The 16,099-nt window shown below is 57.0% G+C and overlaps 1 protein-coding gene across 5 annotated transcripts in view; it reads left to right on the forward strand.

The window, feature by feature from the left end:
- H6PD (hexose-6-phosphate dehydrogenase/glucose 1-dehydrogenase) overlaps nt 1-13,343 on the forward strand; it is a 35,492-nt gene extending 22,149 nt beyond the window's left edge. For all 5 annotated transcript variants that reach the window (XM_067719334.1, XM_067719335.1, XM_067719341.1 and 2 more), the window contains exons 4-5: nt 9,382-9,651; nt 10,977-13,343. In XM_067719334.1, the coding sequence (XP_067575435.1) occupies nt 9,382-9,651; nt 10,977-12,340 (1,634 nt within the window). In that variant the 3' untranslated portion in view covers nt 12,341-13,343. The remainder of the gene's footprint in view (nt 1-9,381; nt 9,652-10,976) is intronic.
- The last annotated feature ends 2,756 nt before the right edge of the window (nt 13,344-16,099 follow it).

Here is a 16,099-nt window from a genome sequence, read left to right on the forward strand (position 1 = left end):
AGGTCCAGGAAGGAGGGTGACGCCGCGCCTCTGCCTTCAGGGCTGCTGTGTGTGACCAAAGCTCAGGCCCTGTCGCCTTCGGGGTGTGGGCTCCGACAGTGGATCTCACGGCTGCTAACCCCAGAGCACGTGCTGCTCCACTTGGCCCAGAGGCAGAGAGAGACAGAGCAGTGCAGGCGGCGGGGACCCACCAGCCCTGAGGGGCTTGCAGCCAGAGGGGGATAGTTCAGCCCACTGTCCTTGTCAGAGGTGGCCAGCAGGACTGCAGCTGTCCTGGGTGCTGGGTCTCCCTGGTTGGCCCATTTATCTGCTGGTTGGATACACAGGCATTGGTAGTGATGGTGGGATGACTTCCTGCCTCTGTGCTCATCCCCGCAGGGTGGCGCTGTGGACCTGGGTCCTCGGTAACAGTGAGAACAGAGGGTCTCTTCTCCTCTGTGTCTGTGTCTGTCTCTTTCCCTCCCTGCCCCCCACCTTCTGTCTGCCTGTCTCTCTTTCCCCTGGGGCTCGGGGACCTGGAATGACAGGCTTCTCTGCGTCCCGAGGAGGCAGCCTGGTACAGCCCTGTGGCCCCAGCACAGATACTTGCTCTCCCCTCTGCGTCCTGTTTTGGAGCCCATCCCCCAGGGAGGTCCTGCAGGAGCTGGGGACCCTGCAGCCGCCCCACCATGGCCAGTAGGCCCCGTCCCAGCACATCAGGGCCTCGGCTGTGCCTCCTCGTGGGGTTGGGGGCGGGAGGCTGCAGGAGGAGAGACTGCCCTCCCCGCCAGAGGTCACAGTGTCTTGATGTCATTTGATGAGCTCAGCAGGCCAGCTGCCGCAGCAGAACTGAGCATGGCCAGCAAGCGTCCAGGCAGGATTCCGAGCCGTGTGGTCTGGCCGTTAAGCAGAAGGACAGAGTGTGGCGGCACTCCCCCTCCCCCGTCCCCCTCGCTGACTCCTGCGCCAGGAGGCCCGGGATGGCCCAGCTCCTGGTGGCAGCCTAGACTGCGGCCTGAGTGCTCAAAGGGAGGGGCTGTGGGCGCTGGCACGGGGGCTTCTGAGCTGCACGGTGGTTTGGATGTCTCCCCGGCCCCCAGCCCCACCATCCAGGCCCCCGGCTCCCCGGCTCCCCGGCTCCGTGGCCGTGGGAGAGGGTTTTCCTCCTTTTCTGCCGTAGCCCCTGGCCCAGAGGAGTTTGCTGCAGTCAAGGCTGCTGCATAGGCAGGAGGCGGAGAGAGCAAAGGGGAGGCGGGAGGAGAAGTGGTCCTTCTGCAGCCCCAGCGCTCAGCCTCATCTGGGGTACCCCTCTGGGGAGTCCCCGTCCAGTGAGCCCCTGAGCGTCACAGAAACCCTGGGTACCTGCCGGGGTCTCCTGAAGCAGCACTCCGGGCCGTCCAAAGCGTGACCTTATCTGGGCCACTAGCCTGTGTGTGGAGGTGACCCCTGCCGGCCCTCATCGCGGCCACTGGGAAGGGCTCTGCTGAAAGGGGGGCTGGTCGCTCATGGACTGAGGTGCAGCTGTGCAGACCAGGCTGCCCTTTCTTCCGGGGGTGCTGGGATGTGGTCCCAGGTCGGTGGCCCCTCAGAACCCAAGCTCCTAACCACTGCGCCTGCAGCCCCTCTGTCCAGGCCGTCGGCAGTTGGCCTTCCTGCCAGGGTGTGCTCGGGCTGTCTCTCTGCTGCCCTAGATTCCCCTCTGGCTGGAAGGCTCTGTTTTTTTTGCAGGGGAAAGGAGGGAGACTTCTTGAGGACAGTGTAGCTGTCACTGCTTTGGGAGGGTCCCTGTTCTGACATTGGCATGATGCCCGTTGACCTCTGAGGGTTGGAATGATCATTCCGTACCCCTCACTGAGGGACCAAGGCAGCCAGCATCCTCCCAGGTACGCACCAGCTGTCTTGCCTCCCAGCCTGGTGTGTGAGGAGGGGCTGAGAGGTCGCTCAGCTCCCCTACCCGCCGTCTGTAGGGCTGTCTGCAAGGTGAGCCCAGGGCAGCTGCCGGGCCTCCAGCCCGTGGACCCTCACTCTCCTTGGCCCTCCACCTTTTTATTTTTAGCCGTCCCAGAAGCTACTGGTAGAGATGGCAGCTGGCTTTTAGTTTTTTTTTTTTGTTTTGCTGGGAAAATCCAGATCTCCCACAGTGTGGAGGCAATGAGGAGGGGGTTTCTGGTCCCAGATCTGAAGGCTGCATCTTCAGCACAATCTCTATGTAATGATGGTAACCCCTGTTACCTCTCTCTTGGGATTGTTTTAAGGATTAAAGCAGATAATGTGCATGGAAATACTCTACAAAAGGAGATGCTGTTCTCCTTCCAGGTTGGCAGGGAGGGGAAGCAGCAGTGTTCTCCGTCTCTCTGGGCTCCACGTGGCTTGTAGGTGACTTGTGTTGGGTTATATAAAGACCTGTAATGGATCTGCAATTCTCTCTTATTCCCAAATTTTTTTTTTTTTTTTTTTTTTTTTTGCGGTGCGCGGGCCTCTCACCGTTGTGGCCTCTCCCGTTGCGGAGCACAGGCTCCGGACGCGCAGGCTCAGCGGCCATGGCTCACGGGCCCAGCCGCTGCGCGGCATGTGGGATCTTCCCGGACCAGGGCACGAACCCGCGTCCCCTGCATCGGCAGGCGGACTCTCAACCACTGCGCCACCAGGGAAGCCCAGTTCAATTCTGTTTATATCACAGAATATGAATTATTCTATTATTAGCCATCTCAGTTTCCACTTTTTGCTATTTTAAATAGTACTTTGCACGCTTAAAAAAAATTAAGATACGATTGACACACCGTAAAATTTACCCTTTTTTAAAGCGTACAATTCAGTAGTTTTTAATATATTCACACAGTCACGCAGCCATTATCTAATTCTAGAACATTTATGAGTGTTCTAAAAAGTATTTCTTCTTAAAGTATACTTCTGAAGTGGAATGACTAGGCCTGAAGGGTGAAAATGACTTCATGGCGGTCATTACCTTATCGGACTGTTTTCCAGAAAATTCTCAACAGCAGCGTCCATCACTAGTGGTATTCCTACAGCTTTGCCCGCATCGGGCGCCCCCGTCTCCCCTGTTCCTGCCGGTTTGGTAGGTTTGCAGCAGCTCTTCTCAGGCGTGTGGGACACAGCTGCTTCTGCCTCACGTGGGGTGCCGCCCCGTGAGGTTTCGGAGGGCAGCACGACCAAGGAGCAAAGTGACGGGTCTCCTGTGCTTGTGATCCTGTGACTTGGACGAGCTCTGGGTTTCAACAGTTTGGGAGCCAAGTTCATAGGGGTCTTTGTTCCTGTCGTCCCACCTGGTCATGCTTTATTCTGTCCTTGTTCACGTATTGATGGGTTTTTACCCCTCAGCTTTCAACCTAGGAAGGATGCTAGGAGTCATTATGGATCATTTTCAGGAAAAATCAGTCCACGGTAACTGGTGGTAACCAGAAGAAATCACATTGTTGGGTGCCGTCAGGAGGACCAGCCCCTACCTTCCTCTCCCTGCCTGTCCCCTCCGCCATGAGGTGCGAGCGCTGGGCCTCATCACTCCACGTTAACTGGAAGTACAGCTAAGCAGGAAGGGATCAAAGTCCACAAACGTATGGGCCGTGCTAAACACAGGCGCGCCTCCACCCCATCCCGAAGCTTGAGATTAAGGAATGAAGGAAGCTCTCTTTTACACAGCGGGTAGTAAACCTATGAATGCGTTCTCCCCAGGAGTGAGAGAGGATAAAAATAGGAAGGGGGCCGTTTAGGGATTTGCTGAACTAATGACTAGTAAGCAGATGACAGGGCTTTTTAAGACTTTGCTGTATTCTCTCCATAAAGAATTCATCTGTTCTCAAAGCTTTAATTATCCTCTTTACACTCTTTAATCTCCTGTATTTCATTGATTCTAAGACACACATTTTTACATATTTGAACCTCTCTAAAGCTGGGTTTACCATTGATGGGGTGATATCGTTGAATTGGCAGCCTGTTTCTTAGTGGTGACAAAATAATGATGGTTTCACCATCATTGGCATCTTTGATGTGATGATTTAGTCTATCTCCAGCATTCATTGCCTTCCCAAGCCCTAGTATCATACCTCCAGCTGCCCTTGAGATATTTTCACCGGGTGTGTATCACCACGTCAGACCCAGCAGATTTAGAACTTAAACCATCATTGCATTTTTCTCATGAGATACCGTCTGCTTTTTCTAACTTCTTTATTTTCAAATGGTGAGCATTCTCTGAGTTGCCCAGCTGGTAGCCTTTCTCTCACAGCCCCTGTAATAATAACGCTGGCCAATGTTCATTAGTGTTCCCTGCGTGCCAGGCACTGTTCCAAGCCCCATTAATCCTCACAGCAGCCCTACAAGGCAGGTACTGTGACCAGTCCTCTTTCATATGTGACGTGGAGCCACTCGCCCGGGGTCACAGGGCTGAAAGGTGGCAGAGTGGGTCCTCGAACCCGAGCAGCCTGGTTCCAGAGACTCCAGATCACGACTCCTGCACTGCCTTTCATGGATCCAGCCCGTGACCGTGCGGTCTTCACTCACGCACTGAATAATGTCTCTGTGTTTCACTGTTTGCTCTGGCCCCTGTTGCTTCCTTTGATTGCAGCAAAAGCTGCCCCGTTGATCTCGTCTCCACCAGTTCCCTCTCTGTTCATCTTGCCAATCAGAGATGGCTTAATCTTCCCACAGCGCCTCCTTCAGGGGTCCACTTCCCTACTCTTCACACCGTTTTTTAAAAAGTTTTATTGATATACAACCCACATATCATACAGTTCACTTATTTAAAGTTTACAGTTCAGTGGGTTTCGGTGTATTCACAGAGCTGGGCATCCGTCACCACGATCAATTTTAGAACATTTTCATCACCCCGCAAAAGAAGCTCCGTACCTCTGATTTCCCCCTGCCCCCAGCCCCTGGCAACTGTGAACTTACTCTCTGTCTCTGTGGATTTGCCTATTCTGGACACTTCATGTAAATAGAACGTACAGTATGTGACTTTCTGTGTCTGGCTTCTCTCACTAAGCGTAAGTTTTCAAGGTTCTCTGTGTCAGTGCTTCATTTCTTTTTCTTGCTGAATAACATTGTCATGTGGATGGATGTACCACATCTTATCCGTTTATCAGTTGGTGGACATTTGGGTTGTTTCTACTTTTTGGCTATTGTGAAGGGAACTTTATTTTTATTTATTTATTTATTTATGGCTGCGTTGGGTCTTTGTTGCTGCGCGCGGGGTTTCTCTAGTTGCGGCGAGCGGGGGTTACTTTTCGTTGCGGTGAGCAGGCTTCTCACTGCAGTGGCTTCTCTTGTTGCGGAGCACGGGCTGTAGGCATGCGGGCTTCAGTAGTTGTGGCTCGCGGGCTCTAGAGCGCAGGCTCAGTAGTTGTGGCGCATGGGCTTAGTTGCTCTGTGGCATGTGGGATCTTCCCGGGCCGGGGCTCCAACCCGTGTCCCCTGCATTGGCAGGCGGATTCTTAACCACTGCGCCACCAGGGAAGCCCTTGGCTATTGTGAATAACGCTGCTCTGAACATTCATGTACAAGTTTTTCCGTGGACATATGTTTTCATTTCTCTTGGGTGTGCACCGAGGAGTGGAATTGCTACAGTAACTGTTTGACTGGTGAGGTCAAGAACTTTTAATAGCTCCTCAAAGCCCTCCGTCTAGTTTCCAAAGCCCTTTCCATCTGCTCTTGGTATCTGCTATTCCGAGTCACAGCCTGGCCGCTTCTGCCAGACCAGGCTCACCCTCACTGTCGGACCCGCGTGTCGGGGCCTCTGATCTGCGGCTCATGCTTCTCCCCCCAACTAGGACATGGTCCAGGGGCAGAGTCAGCCTGCACGTGTATTTCTTTGAGACACACAACGGCTTAAAAAATCGGAATTATTTGTGCAAGTGAGACTATACTTAATGATCCAGATTTTCATGTTCTCTAAAAATTGCAAGATTTGGTCACCGTGGGCCCACATACCTGTGAGGTACCCCCCGCCTGACTGCAGCTGAGGGACACAGCCCTACCTTGTCCTTCTCACACCTTTCCTGGCCTGCTAGGTGCTGGGGTCCCTGACCTCTGACCTAGACCCATCCCTCCAAGGCCCAGCTCGGCTTGCTGCCCATCACGCTCCACTTCCGAAAGCCGCTGGAGCTCGCGCGGCTCAGCTCCACACAGGAGGCTGTTCAGATGGGAGTGCTGGGTGGCTACAGGGGGGCTGTGACAGCACGAAGAACTGCAGGCTCTGGGGCCAGCTGCCTGGGTGCAGATCTCACGTTTACCCCCTTCTACCAGCTGTGTGACCTTGGGCCAGTTACCTGACTTCTCTGAACCTCAGTTTCCTTACAGTTTAAAATGGGGGTAGCAGTAGGACCCCTTTATCTGTTGTTACTGTGCGGGGTAAATGGACTGATATACATCTGTTATTATCAATATTATCGTTACTGTCTTTTTCCTGATGTCTTCTCAGTGATAGTGTGCGAACTTTGGAGACCAGACCGCGCCGGGGCTGGGAGCTCAGCCATGCCTTCTCAGCGGCGGGCACGCCGGGCTGGTTGTCCTGTGAGTCTGGGGTTCTGCCTCCTCGGCCAGAGCTGCAGCCTCACGCTCCACCCCGGAGGACGAGGGCACCTTCCCACGAGCCGGCTGTGGGCCTCACTTCCTGCCCCGCAGCGCTGGCGCCGCCACCAGGCCCGGCCTGTGGGGCTGAACTCAGGGCAGGTGGTCCCTGCTCCCCGTCCAGCTGGCTCGAGAGAGATGGCGAGCTGGGTCAGGGCAGGTGGGCCGGGCAGGTCTGAACCGGGAGCCACTTCTTTTTGTTTGTTTGAATTAAATATTGACCAGATAAAAAAGAATGCTTACACAATCTAGGGAAGATACGCAGAACTGTGTGTGACGAATGCCAGGGTACCTGCCAACCTTGTGTCCCTCCCCCAGTCCCTGTCCTTTGCGTTCCAAGTTCCAGGTGGACTTTCCCCTTGCTTCTCTTTATTGTTCCTATGTGTGTCCGGTTCCCTAAACAACGTGCCGTTTCATTTCGAAGAGCCGTCACACTGTGTGTGTGTGAGAGTTGAGTCTTTCTGTCCCTTTAACCTGCATTCACCATAATCTCTCCAGACCTGTCTTCTAATAACTGACTTTATTTCCAGCTGTTCCTAATCCATAAAACCCATCTATGGGATTTCTGATTTCCCCTTGTATTTTCCATTGATTGAAATTCTGTTTATTCTGGTCATTTTATGTCATAGTTAATTTTTAGCAAAGCAGTCAGGTTTCTTTCCTCGGCACTGTGCCTTTGAGGTGGATTCCTGACGACGCGTGTGTGTTCGCTTTCTCGGCCGTACAGCGTTCTGCGATGTGACTGCAGCCGCGCATCTGGTGCTCGGGGTGCAGCAGGGAGCAGACAGTTGCAGTCCTACTCTGACAGAGCTTCAAGGGTTCCAGGGAAGACAGATAAACAGGCACCCAGTTAGTCAGGTGAACTGGCCAAAGACAGGACCCCCAGGAGGGGAGGCCCGGAGGTCGGTAAACGTCTCCTAGAAGCTGAGACCCGAAGGAAGAGTAGGAGTTGCTGGGTGGGAGAGCGGGTCCCATCTTACAGGTGGCGCCCGTGAACGCCGGGTAAAGACTGCTCTTCCTACTGTGATGGTACCTTTTCTGTACGTAAGGCTGTGATTGGCCCAGATTTTGGCAAGTCAGCTGAAGGTGAACATGTCGTCTGAGCTGCTGTGCATTTGAACCCTAAGCCTTTAGACCACCGCGTTGTATGTACTTGAGACACTGATAATCAGAGTTCATGCCAGGGTCTGGAGGAGGGAGAGTAACGTGTGTGGTTAACCAGCTCCTGACTCTGCTTGTCCTAGCCCTGGGCCTCTGATTCTTTCCTCTCGCGTAGAGCCAGGACAGTCATGGTACCCTCTGCGCAGGATCTCATGGGTGTGACGGGGACAGCCATGGTACCCAGTGTGCAGGATCTCTTGGGTGTGACGGGGACAGTCACGGTACCCACTGTGCAGGATCTTGTGGGTGTGACGGGGACAGTCGTGGTACCCTCCAGGATCTCGTGGGTGTGACAGGGAAAGTCGTGGTACCCGCCGTGCAGGATCTCGTGGGTGTGACGGGGACAGTCGTGGTACCCGCCGTGCAGGATCTCGTGGGTGTGACCGGGGGGCGGGTGCCTAGCATCTCCGCACTGTCCCAGGCACGGCAGGCGTCAGTGTTGTCACTGCCGGGCTCTGTGATCAGTGTTCTGTGTGTCACCCTCTTTTAGCCTCTCAGTAACTGTCCACCGGGCAACTTGCCGTCTCTACCTGTATGTCTAAAGCTTAAAACGAGCTCCTGGTTTCCCCTCTACCAGACCATCCCTCTCCTAGTCTCCTCATCTCAGTAGATGCCGCCGCTGCCCGTCTTTGCTCAGGCCCGAGTCCTAGGAGTTGTCTCTGGTCCCTCCCTTGCTCGTGCTTCCCCGCATCGGTCAGCGGGCCCAGTCAGTTCTGACCCCAGAAAGGATCGTCCGCTCCGTCCAGCTGCCCTTTCGATGCCGCTTTAGCCCAGGCCCCACCGTCTCCCGCTGGGCAACCGCACAGCCTCCTCCTCGGTCTCCTCTTTCTGTAGCCACTCTCCCCGCAGCAGGCCGGGCGTCCGTGAATGTACGGAAGAGCTTGTTGTGTGCTGCTTCTGACCCTCCAGTGGCTTCCCCTGAGCTTAGAAACAAGTCCAGCCTCGTCTCCAGGTGCTCCGAGCCCTGCCCTCCTGCCTGCTCTCTCCCGCTCACCTCCTTCTGGGCGCCTGGCGGCCGAGCTTGTTCCTGCCTCAAGGCTTTTCCTCTCGAAGCTCCCCTCCATCCGGAATGTTCTCCCCAGCTTCTTGCAGGGCTGCCTCTTCAGGTCTCAGAGGGGCCCGGCCGTTCCCCTCTGTCATGAGCTCTGTCTGTAATGTCTTTGTTGGATTTTCTCCCTCCCATCTTCCCTCCCTCCCTCCCTCCCTCCCACTCACTGTAAGCTGCCGGCAAGGACCTGTCTGTTGCCCGGCGACTCCTGCGCGTGGTAGGGGGTGGCAGTGAGCCCCATTTGATGGCAGCATGCAGAGCAGAGACTCAGAAGTCAGGTAACTCGTCAGGGTCACGTGCTAGCAGGCCGCCCAGGCCCTCGCTGTAACGCACAGGGCCAGACCTGATGGCCAGGGCCCAGGATCCGCGCATGCAGTCTGGCCTCAGCGGGGACCAGAGCCTTCCCCAGGCAGGTGCCCGGAGACGCCCAAGGGGCCTGACACCTCCTGGCGGAACGGTTCTCGTTGAAGGGAGGTGGCTCAGAGACGCCCGCGCTCCTTCCTCCCCCTGTGCTGCCCTGTGGCCCACTCTCCGCACTGGGGACCCGAAGCACAGGTAGGGCTCCTGGCGCTCGTCGGGGAGCTGCTTACGACCTTCGCCCTCCTCCCGTTCAGGTCGCACCAGCTTCTACGAGGAGTACGGCGTCATCGGTGATGTCTTGCAGAACCACCTGACCGAGATCCTCATGCTGGTGGCCATGGAGCTGCCCCTCAACCTCAGCAGCTCGGAGGCGGTGCTGGAGCACAAGCTCCAGGCCTTCCGGGCCCTGCGGGGCCTGCAGAGGGGCAGTGCTGTCGTGGGCCAGTACCAGGCTTACCGCGGGCAGGTGCGCAGAGAGCTGCAGAAGCCAGACAGCTTCCACAGCCTGACGCCGACCTTTGCAGGTGGGCTCTGGGGCTGGGCACGGGCTGCGGGCCGCCCCCACCCCTATCCCCCAGACGGAAGCACTGCTCCCAACCCGGACGCCCTTCAGGTTGGGTTGGAAGGGACTTGAAGTGGGGTTTTCACAAGGGTGCTCCGTGGCGAGTAAGAAGTACCCCTGCCTCTCTGACCTCCCGCCAGCTCAGAGCCGCGGGTCACCTGCTGGCTCCCTCTGGGCGGAGGACACCTCAGTGGCGGTCTCCATTCAGTCCACGTCCATGGATCCTGCCCGGGCTCGCCAGTCTGGGCTCAGACCTCGCTTTGCCCTCGTGGAGCTTACATCAGCCCCCAGAGAGGCTGCAGGCCTGCCCGCTGCAGCCGGGGGCACCCCCAGTGGGCAGGTGCCCAGCGGGGCCGTCCTCTGGACGCTTCCACAGGCTCAGAGCTTTCTGGGGTAGCAGCCGCCACAGCCAGAGCAGCAGCTGCCTGTCGGGCACTGACCACGTGCCGGACTTTATGTACATTATCTCATTTAATCCTCACTGACCACGTGCTGGGCTTTATGTACATTATCTCATTTAATCCTCACGTGGACAGACGCATCAGGCAGGTGTGATCATCACGCCCCGCTAGAGGTGAGGAACCATGAGGCTCAGTCAAGTTGCCAAACCTTGCCCAAGGTCACGCAGAGATAGTACGTGGGAACTTGAGTCTGGAGGGCACTCGGCGTCCGGCTCTTACCGCCGTGGTCCCCGCTGCAGGCCTCCTCACCTGCACAGCAGTTCCCCACTGGCCTGTGGCTGCGAGCCCTGTCCACCCTCCCCTTCTCCCTGTATGTGACGGCCTCAGCACGTCCTGCGTGCTCTGCAAACAGGAAGGAAGTCCGTGTCCCTAGGAACCCACAGCCCCTCAGTCAGGATCGCTGCTGCCTTGCCCACCCTCCTTGAGACTCCTCTCAGAGCCTCTGGGTTGGAGCCTCTCAGTCCAGTTCCCCTTTGCTTGGGGACGATGACTCTGAGAGGTGCCTCAGGGAGCTGGGTGTCCGAGGTGGCCCCAGAGGCTGCTTTTCAGCACCGACTGGGCAGAGATGGTAATAGAAGAGGTGAAAGATGGGGGTGAGGCCAGCGAGGCCAGGGGTGCCCAGAGGAGGGCTCGCAGAGGGGAAGGCTTGCTGGCAGGAAGGAAAGGAGAGGAAGGCAGGTGGGCCGAGAGGACCTGGTTCTTATGCTGGAGCATCACCTCCACTGTCCCCGTCGCCCCAGGCATCCCCGTGCACATCACCTCCACTGTCCCCTGTCGCCCCAGGCATCCCCGTGCACATCACCTCCACTGTCCCCTGTCACCCCAGGTGTCCTCGTGCACATAGACAACCTTCGCTGGGAGGGTGTCCCTTTCATCCTGATGTCTGGCAAAGCCTTGGATGAGAGAGTGGGCTACGTTCGGATCTTGTTCAAGGACCAGGCGTACTGTGCCCAGAGCGAGAAGCGCTGGGTCCCGGCCCAGAGCCACTGCCTTCCTCAGCAGATCATCTTCTACATTGGCCATGGTGAGCTGGGCGGCCCAGCCGTGCTGGTCAGCAGAAACCTGTTCAGGCCCTCCCTGCCCTCCGCCAGCTGGAAGGAAGTGGAGGGCCAGCCTGGGCTTCGCCTCTTTGGCCGCCCTCTGTCTGATTACTACGCCTACAGCCCTGTGAGGGAGCAGGACGCCTACTCCATCCTCATCTCTCGTATCTTCCACCGCCGGAAGGACTCCTTCATCACCATGGAGAACTTGCTGGCTTCCTGGGTCTTCTGGACGCCCTTGCTGGACAGCCTGGCCCACGAGGTCCCACGCCTCTACCCAGGAGGAGCAGAGAATGGACACCTGTTGGACTTTGAGTTCAGTGGCAGCCACTTGTCCTTCTCCCAGCCACCACTGGAGCAGCTGGTGCTGGGGCCGGATTCCGCTCCGATGCCCAGCGACTTCCAGGTTCTCAGGGCCAAGTACCGAGGCAGCCCGCTGATATCGGCCTGGCCGGAGGAGCTGATCGCCAGGCTGGCCGGCGACATCGAGGCTGCAGCTGTGCAGGCTGTGAAGCGCTTTGGCAAGTTCCACCTGGCACTCTCAGGTGGCTCGAGCCCCGTGGCCCTGTTCCAGCAGCTGGCCATGGGGCACTATGGCTTCCCCTGGGCCCACACACACCTATGGCTGGTGGACGAGCGCTGCGTCCCGCTCTGGGACCCTGAGTCCAACTTCCAGGGCCTGCAGGCTCACCTGCTGCAGCACGTGCGTGTCCCCTACTACAACGTCCACCCCATGCCCGTGCACCGGCGCCAGCGGCTCTGCGCCGAGGAGGACCAGGGTGCCCAGGCCTATGCCGAGGAGATCTCCACCCTGGTGACCAACAGCAGCTTCGACCTGGTGCTGCTGGGCATGGGCACCGACGGGCACACGGCCTCCCTCTTCCCTCAGTCCCCCGTCGGCCTGGATGGCAAGCAGCTGGTGGTGCTGACCACGAGCCCCTCCAGCCCGCACCGGCGCATGAGCCTCAGCCTGCCCGTCATCAACCGCGCCCACAAGGTGGCGGTGCTGGTCATGGGCCGGATGAAGCGCGAGATCGCCATGCTGGTGAGCCGCGTGGGCCGCGAGCCCCGGAAGTGGCCCATCTCGGGCGTCCTGCCTGACTCTGGGCAGCTGGTGTGGTACATGGACTATGACGCGTTTCTGGGGTGACGGTTGCCTCTGCCCTTCGCTCACCCCCGCGCCTTCCTTCACCCGCCCTCTCTCCGCCCTCTCAGTCCTGCCCCAGCCCGCGTGCCCTGCTGTCTGGAATCTGATGCCTCGTGGTCAGGCTCCCGGAGACGAAGGACAAAGGCCTTCCCCAGCCCCCGTGACCGTCCCTGCCTAGTGGTGGCGGGTACACACCGGAACAAGGAAGAAATGGAATCTCTGCCCTTGAGAAGCTTCAAATCCAAGTCAGGAGAGAAATGTCCACCTTAAGAAAAGACCTGCAGCAGCTACATGCGGACACCAACCAGCACAAAATAGGACGGTCTGAAAGCTCCCCGCGCGAGCAGGAATGTGGTGGGCCGAGGTTAATGGGGGGTTTCCTGCGGGCCGGGCCCCTTCGACCAGCTCTGGTGGAAAAGCAGAACGTGGACGGTAGAGAGCAGGAGCCCAGGCGCCAGTGGCCCTGTGCCCCCCCCACAGCAGGCTGCCGGGAGCCCTCAGCTCTGCTCCATCCCCTTCCTCCTGAGCCTCTGACTCAGCTGCTGTCCTGTCTCCTCCGGGGCCACCTCCACCTGCTCTGCATCTCGGGTCTCTTTCTTTTCAGTCCCGACCATGGAGATCTTCCCACCCCCTCTCTGTTTCTTTGCTGTCCCTCAGACGGCCCATTTATGGACAGATGATGATGACAGTAACACGGTGACAAACAAGGTGTTAAAATGGATCCAGAAATCGTGCGACTGGTTTGCAGCTCCTTTCCTCAGTAGATGGATTTCTCTGATGGCAGGAGGCTCTGGTTCCCCAGCTCTGTCGGGGAAGACCACTGCCCCCATGCTTGCGCTCCTGTCCCCAGCCAACTCTGCGTGAAACACACTGGAGATAGACGATCAGGCCATTCCAGGGATCCCACGTTTAGGAGGGTCCTTTGTGTCTCAGGGGACTTCCCAGTGAGTGTTTCCACTCTCGGTGTCCCCTCTTGTTTTACCTGGGAAGATCCAGTTGAATCTTTCTCTGACGGTGACATCTCATTTGGGGGGAGAGCTGTGACATCAGGTGATCGCGACCATCCAGGTGCTCTGATCTGACCAGGCTGAGCCAGGCCTCCCTGGTGGGGCCCTGCAGCTCATGTCAGCACTGGCTGCCCACGACCGTCTCAGGGACTTGACTGATGGTCAGCGCCGAGGGCGGCTGCCACCTGCCCTTCTCATACTACCTCGTGGCGGCATCGGCCTCCTGTCTGCCGGTCCCTCCTGCCAGCGCTCACCTCACCACTAACGCGTTGCTGAAGATCTGGGGGACACCAGCAAGCTTCTCGTTAAGAGCAGGTGGGTAGTCCGCTCCTGAGAAGCCATGGGTCAGTAATACCTGTTTTTCTGAAACCCCCAAGGCAGGGGCGTCTCCAAAATTCTTTTTTAAAAATCAAGCTTCTCAGGACACTTCTTCTTTTTCTTTTTTTTTTTTGGCTGCGTTGGGTCTTCATTGCTGCTCGGGCTTTCTCTAGTTGGGGCGAATGGGGACTACTCTTCGTTGTGGTGCACTGGCTTCTCTTGTTGCGGAGCAGGGGCTCTAGGCGCACGGGCTTCAGTAGTTGCAGCACGTGGGCTCAGTAGTTGCAGCACGTGGGCTCAGTAGTTGTGGCTCACAGGCTCTAGAGCGCAGGCTCAGTAGTTGTGGCACACGGGCTTCATTGCTCCGCGGCATGTGGGATCTTCCCGGACTTTAGCTTTGATGCACCTGGTGGGCCGGCCTGCAGGAGCGGACACGTGGTTGTCGCCCGAGTGCCGCCTCTGGCCACGTGGGGGCGCCCTCGCACCATCCCTGCTGTCTGGAGCGCGGGGGCGTTTCCCCTACGCGCAGGTTCCTGCGCTTCCCGGGCCCCTTAGCTCTGAGCAACGCCCCCACCCCCACTCCCCACGCCCCCCGCCCCCGCCGTCGTTCTTTAGGAACTTCCTCTGCGAGAAAGAAGGGGACCTCCACATCGCTGAGTGTTACTGCAAGACCATTTCTGAATAATAGTGAGTCACTGCGAGCCTGAGCCTGGCACGTCCTATTTTCAGAGGAGCGCGTTGCCTCAAAATGTACTTTCATCTGTGGAGAGCGCCTCTAGGGGCAGGGGCAGGTTTCCTTTCCGGAATCAAGTGCTGTCTTAAAGTCACACCAGGAAGATCCACTGGGAGACACTGTCGTATTCCTGCTTCCACCTGCTCCCTTTCCCCTTTCCCTCCCTTGCCCCGCGATGGTGGTTTTCAAACTGTTTGGATCATGACGCACAGCAGAAAACACACTTTAGGGCATGAGCGAGGGCTCACGTTCATGTATGAATCTACGTCTCAGGCAAAAGTTTCATAAAGGAATTCTCACTCTGAGAATTCAGGATACCTTCTCTAATTTTTACTTTTAAAAATGCTGCCTGTAATTTGCTAAAATGAGTTGATCTATAGTTTGAAAAGTGCTGCTCTAATCTGACTTTACCCTGTGGTATAAGCCGAGGCCCCAGGGTTTGGAAGGGAGCACATGAGTCCAGCTCACACAGGGAATGCTCATGACTGCACTGGGACTGGTACCCACGCCTCAGACCAGTCCCAGGTGATGCTGCGCCAGCCTCTGTGGTGGGATGCTTGCTTCCTCCATCACGAGGGAGGGGAGGAGTAGGTGTTGAAGGCAAGGTGACCAGAACCCTGGGGCTTGTGGGAGCGATGATGATGTGCCTTTTTTTTTTTTTAAACATCTTTATTGGAGCATAATTGCTTTACAATGGTATGTTAGTTTCAGCTTCACAACAAAATGAATCAGTTATATATATACATATGTTCCCATATCTCTTCCCGCTTGCGTCACCCTCCCTCCCACCCTCCCTATCCCACCCCTCCAGGCGGTCACACAGCACCGAGCTGAGATGATGTGCCTTTTACAGAAGGGTGATACGTTCCAGGCTCAGTACTAAACGCTTTGCACTGTGTGGCCTCGTTTAATCTTTACAACAATCCTGTGAGGAGGTGGAGGAATCCTGATTTACCAATGATTTTGAAACTGAAACTGGAGTTGTCTAATGACAACAGGCCAGTTGTTCTAAGCCAGACGTGGACCCCAAGCCTTCAGGGTTCTAGACGTGCGCTGCCACCACCTCCCCAGGGAGCTCGGTGCAGCCGCGGTTCCCAGAACCCAGGCTCTCGGAGCAGACCCCACGTCAGAGGCCGTGTGGGCCTGTGAAAGGCAGCAGGGCCCCTCCTCCCGGAAGCCGGGTCAAATCCCCATCTCTAGAGCAGGCGTTACTACCATTAGCTGTAGGGAAAGAATTTGGGACTTTCCGGGTTGCTGTAAGCTAGATTCTGATTTTGCTCCGGGAGCAAAGTTTTCTGTTAACCACAAGTTTGAACAGTCCTGTTGACCTGCCCGGCTTCTCATTCCTCTGCAGACAGTGCTTTCTTCCCAGTCCTGGGCCTCCCGCGGAGCAGCACAACCCAAGCTGTCTGCCAGCGGGCGCTGTTTCACAATGCTCCCTGGAGGGCCGCTGCTCCGGAACACAGGGCTTGGTCTCCCCGGTCTGGGGGCTTTCTCCTCCCCATTTGTACAGAGAGCTGGGGACGGTGTGACTGAGAAAGGGAGGGAGACGCCTCTGCAGAACCTCAAGGGGCAGTTTCCTACAAGTTAGTTTTCAGAAACGAGTTTTTTTTCCCTCCACAGAAATACGTGCCACCTGCAGGAGCAGCTTCTGCGTCAGCATTACCAGCTCTGTTCTTATCCTTAGGAGACGGGCCCTGCGGA

This window comes from Pseudorca crassidens, chromosome 2 (assembly GCF_039906515.1).
Source record: "Pseudorca crassidens isolate mPseCra1 chromosome 2, mPseCra1.hap1, whole genome shotgun sequence".
NCBI classification, from domain to species: Eukaryota; Metazoa; Chordata; class Mammalia; order Artiodactyla; family Delphinidae; genus Pseudorca; species Pseudorca crassidens.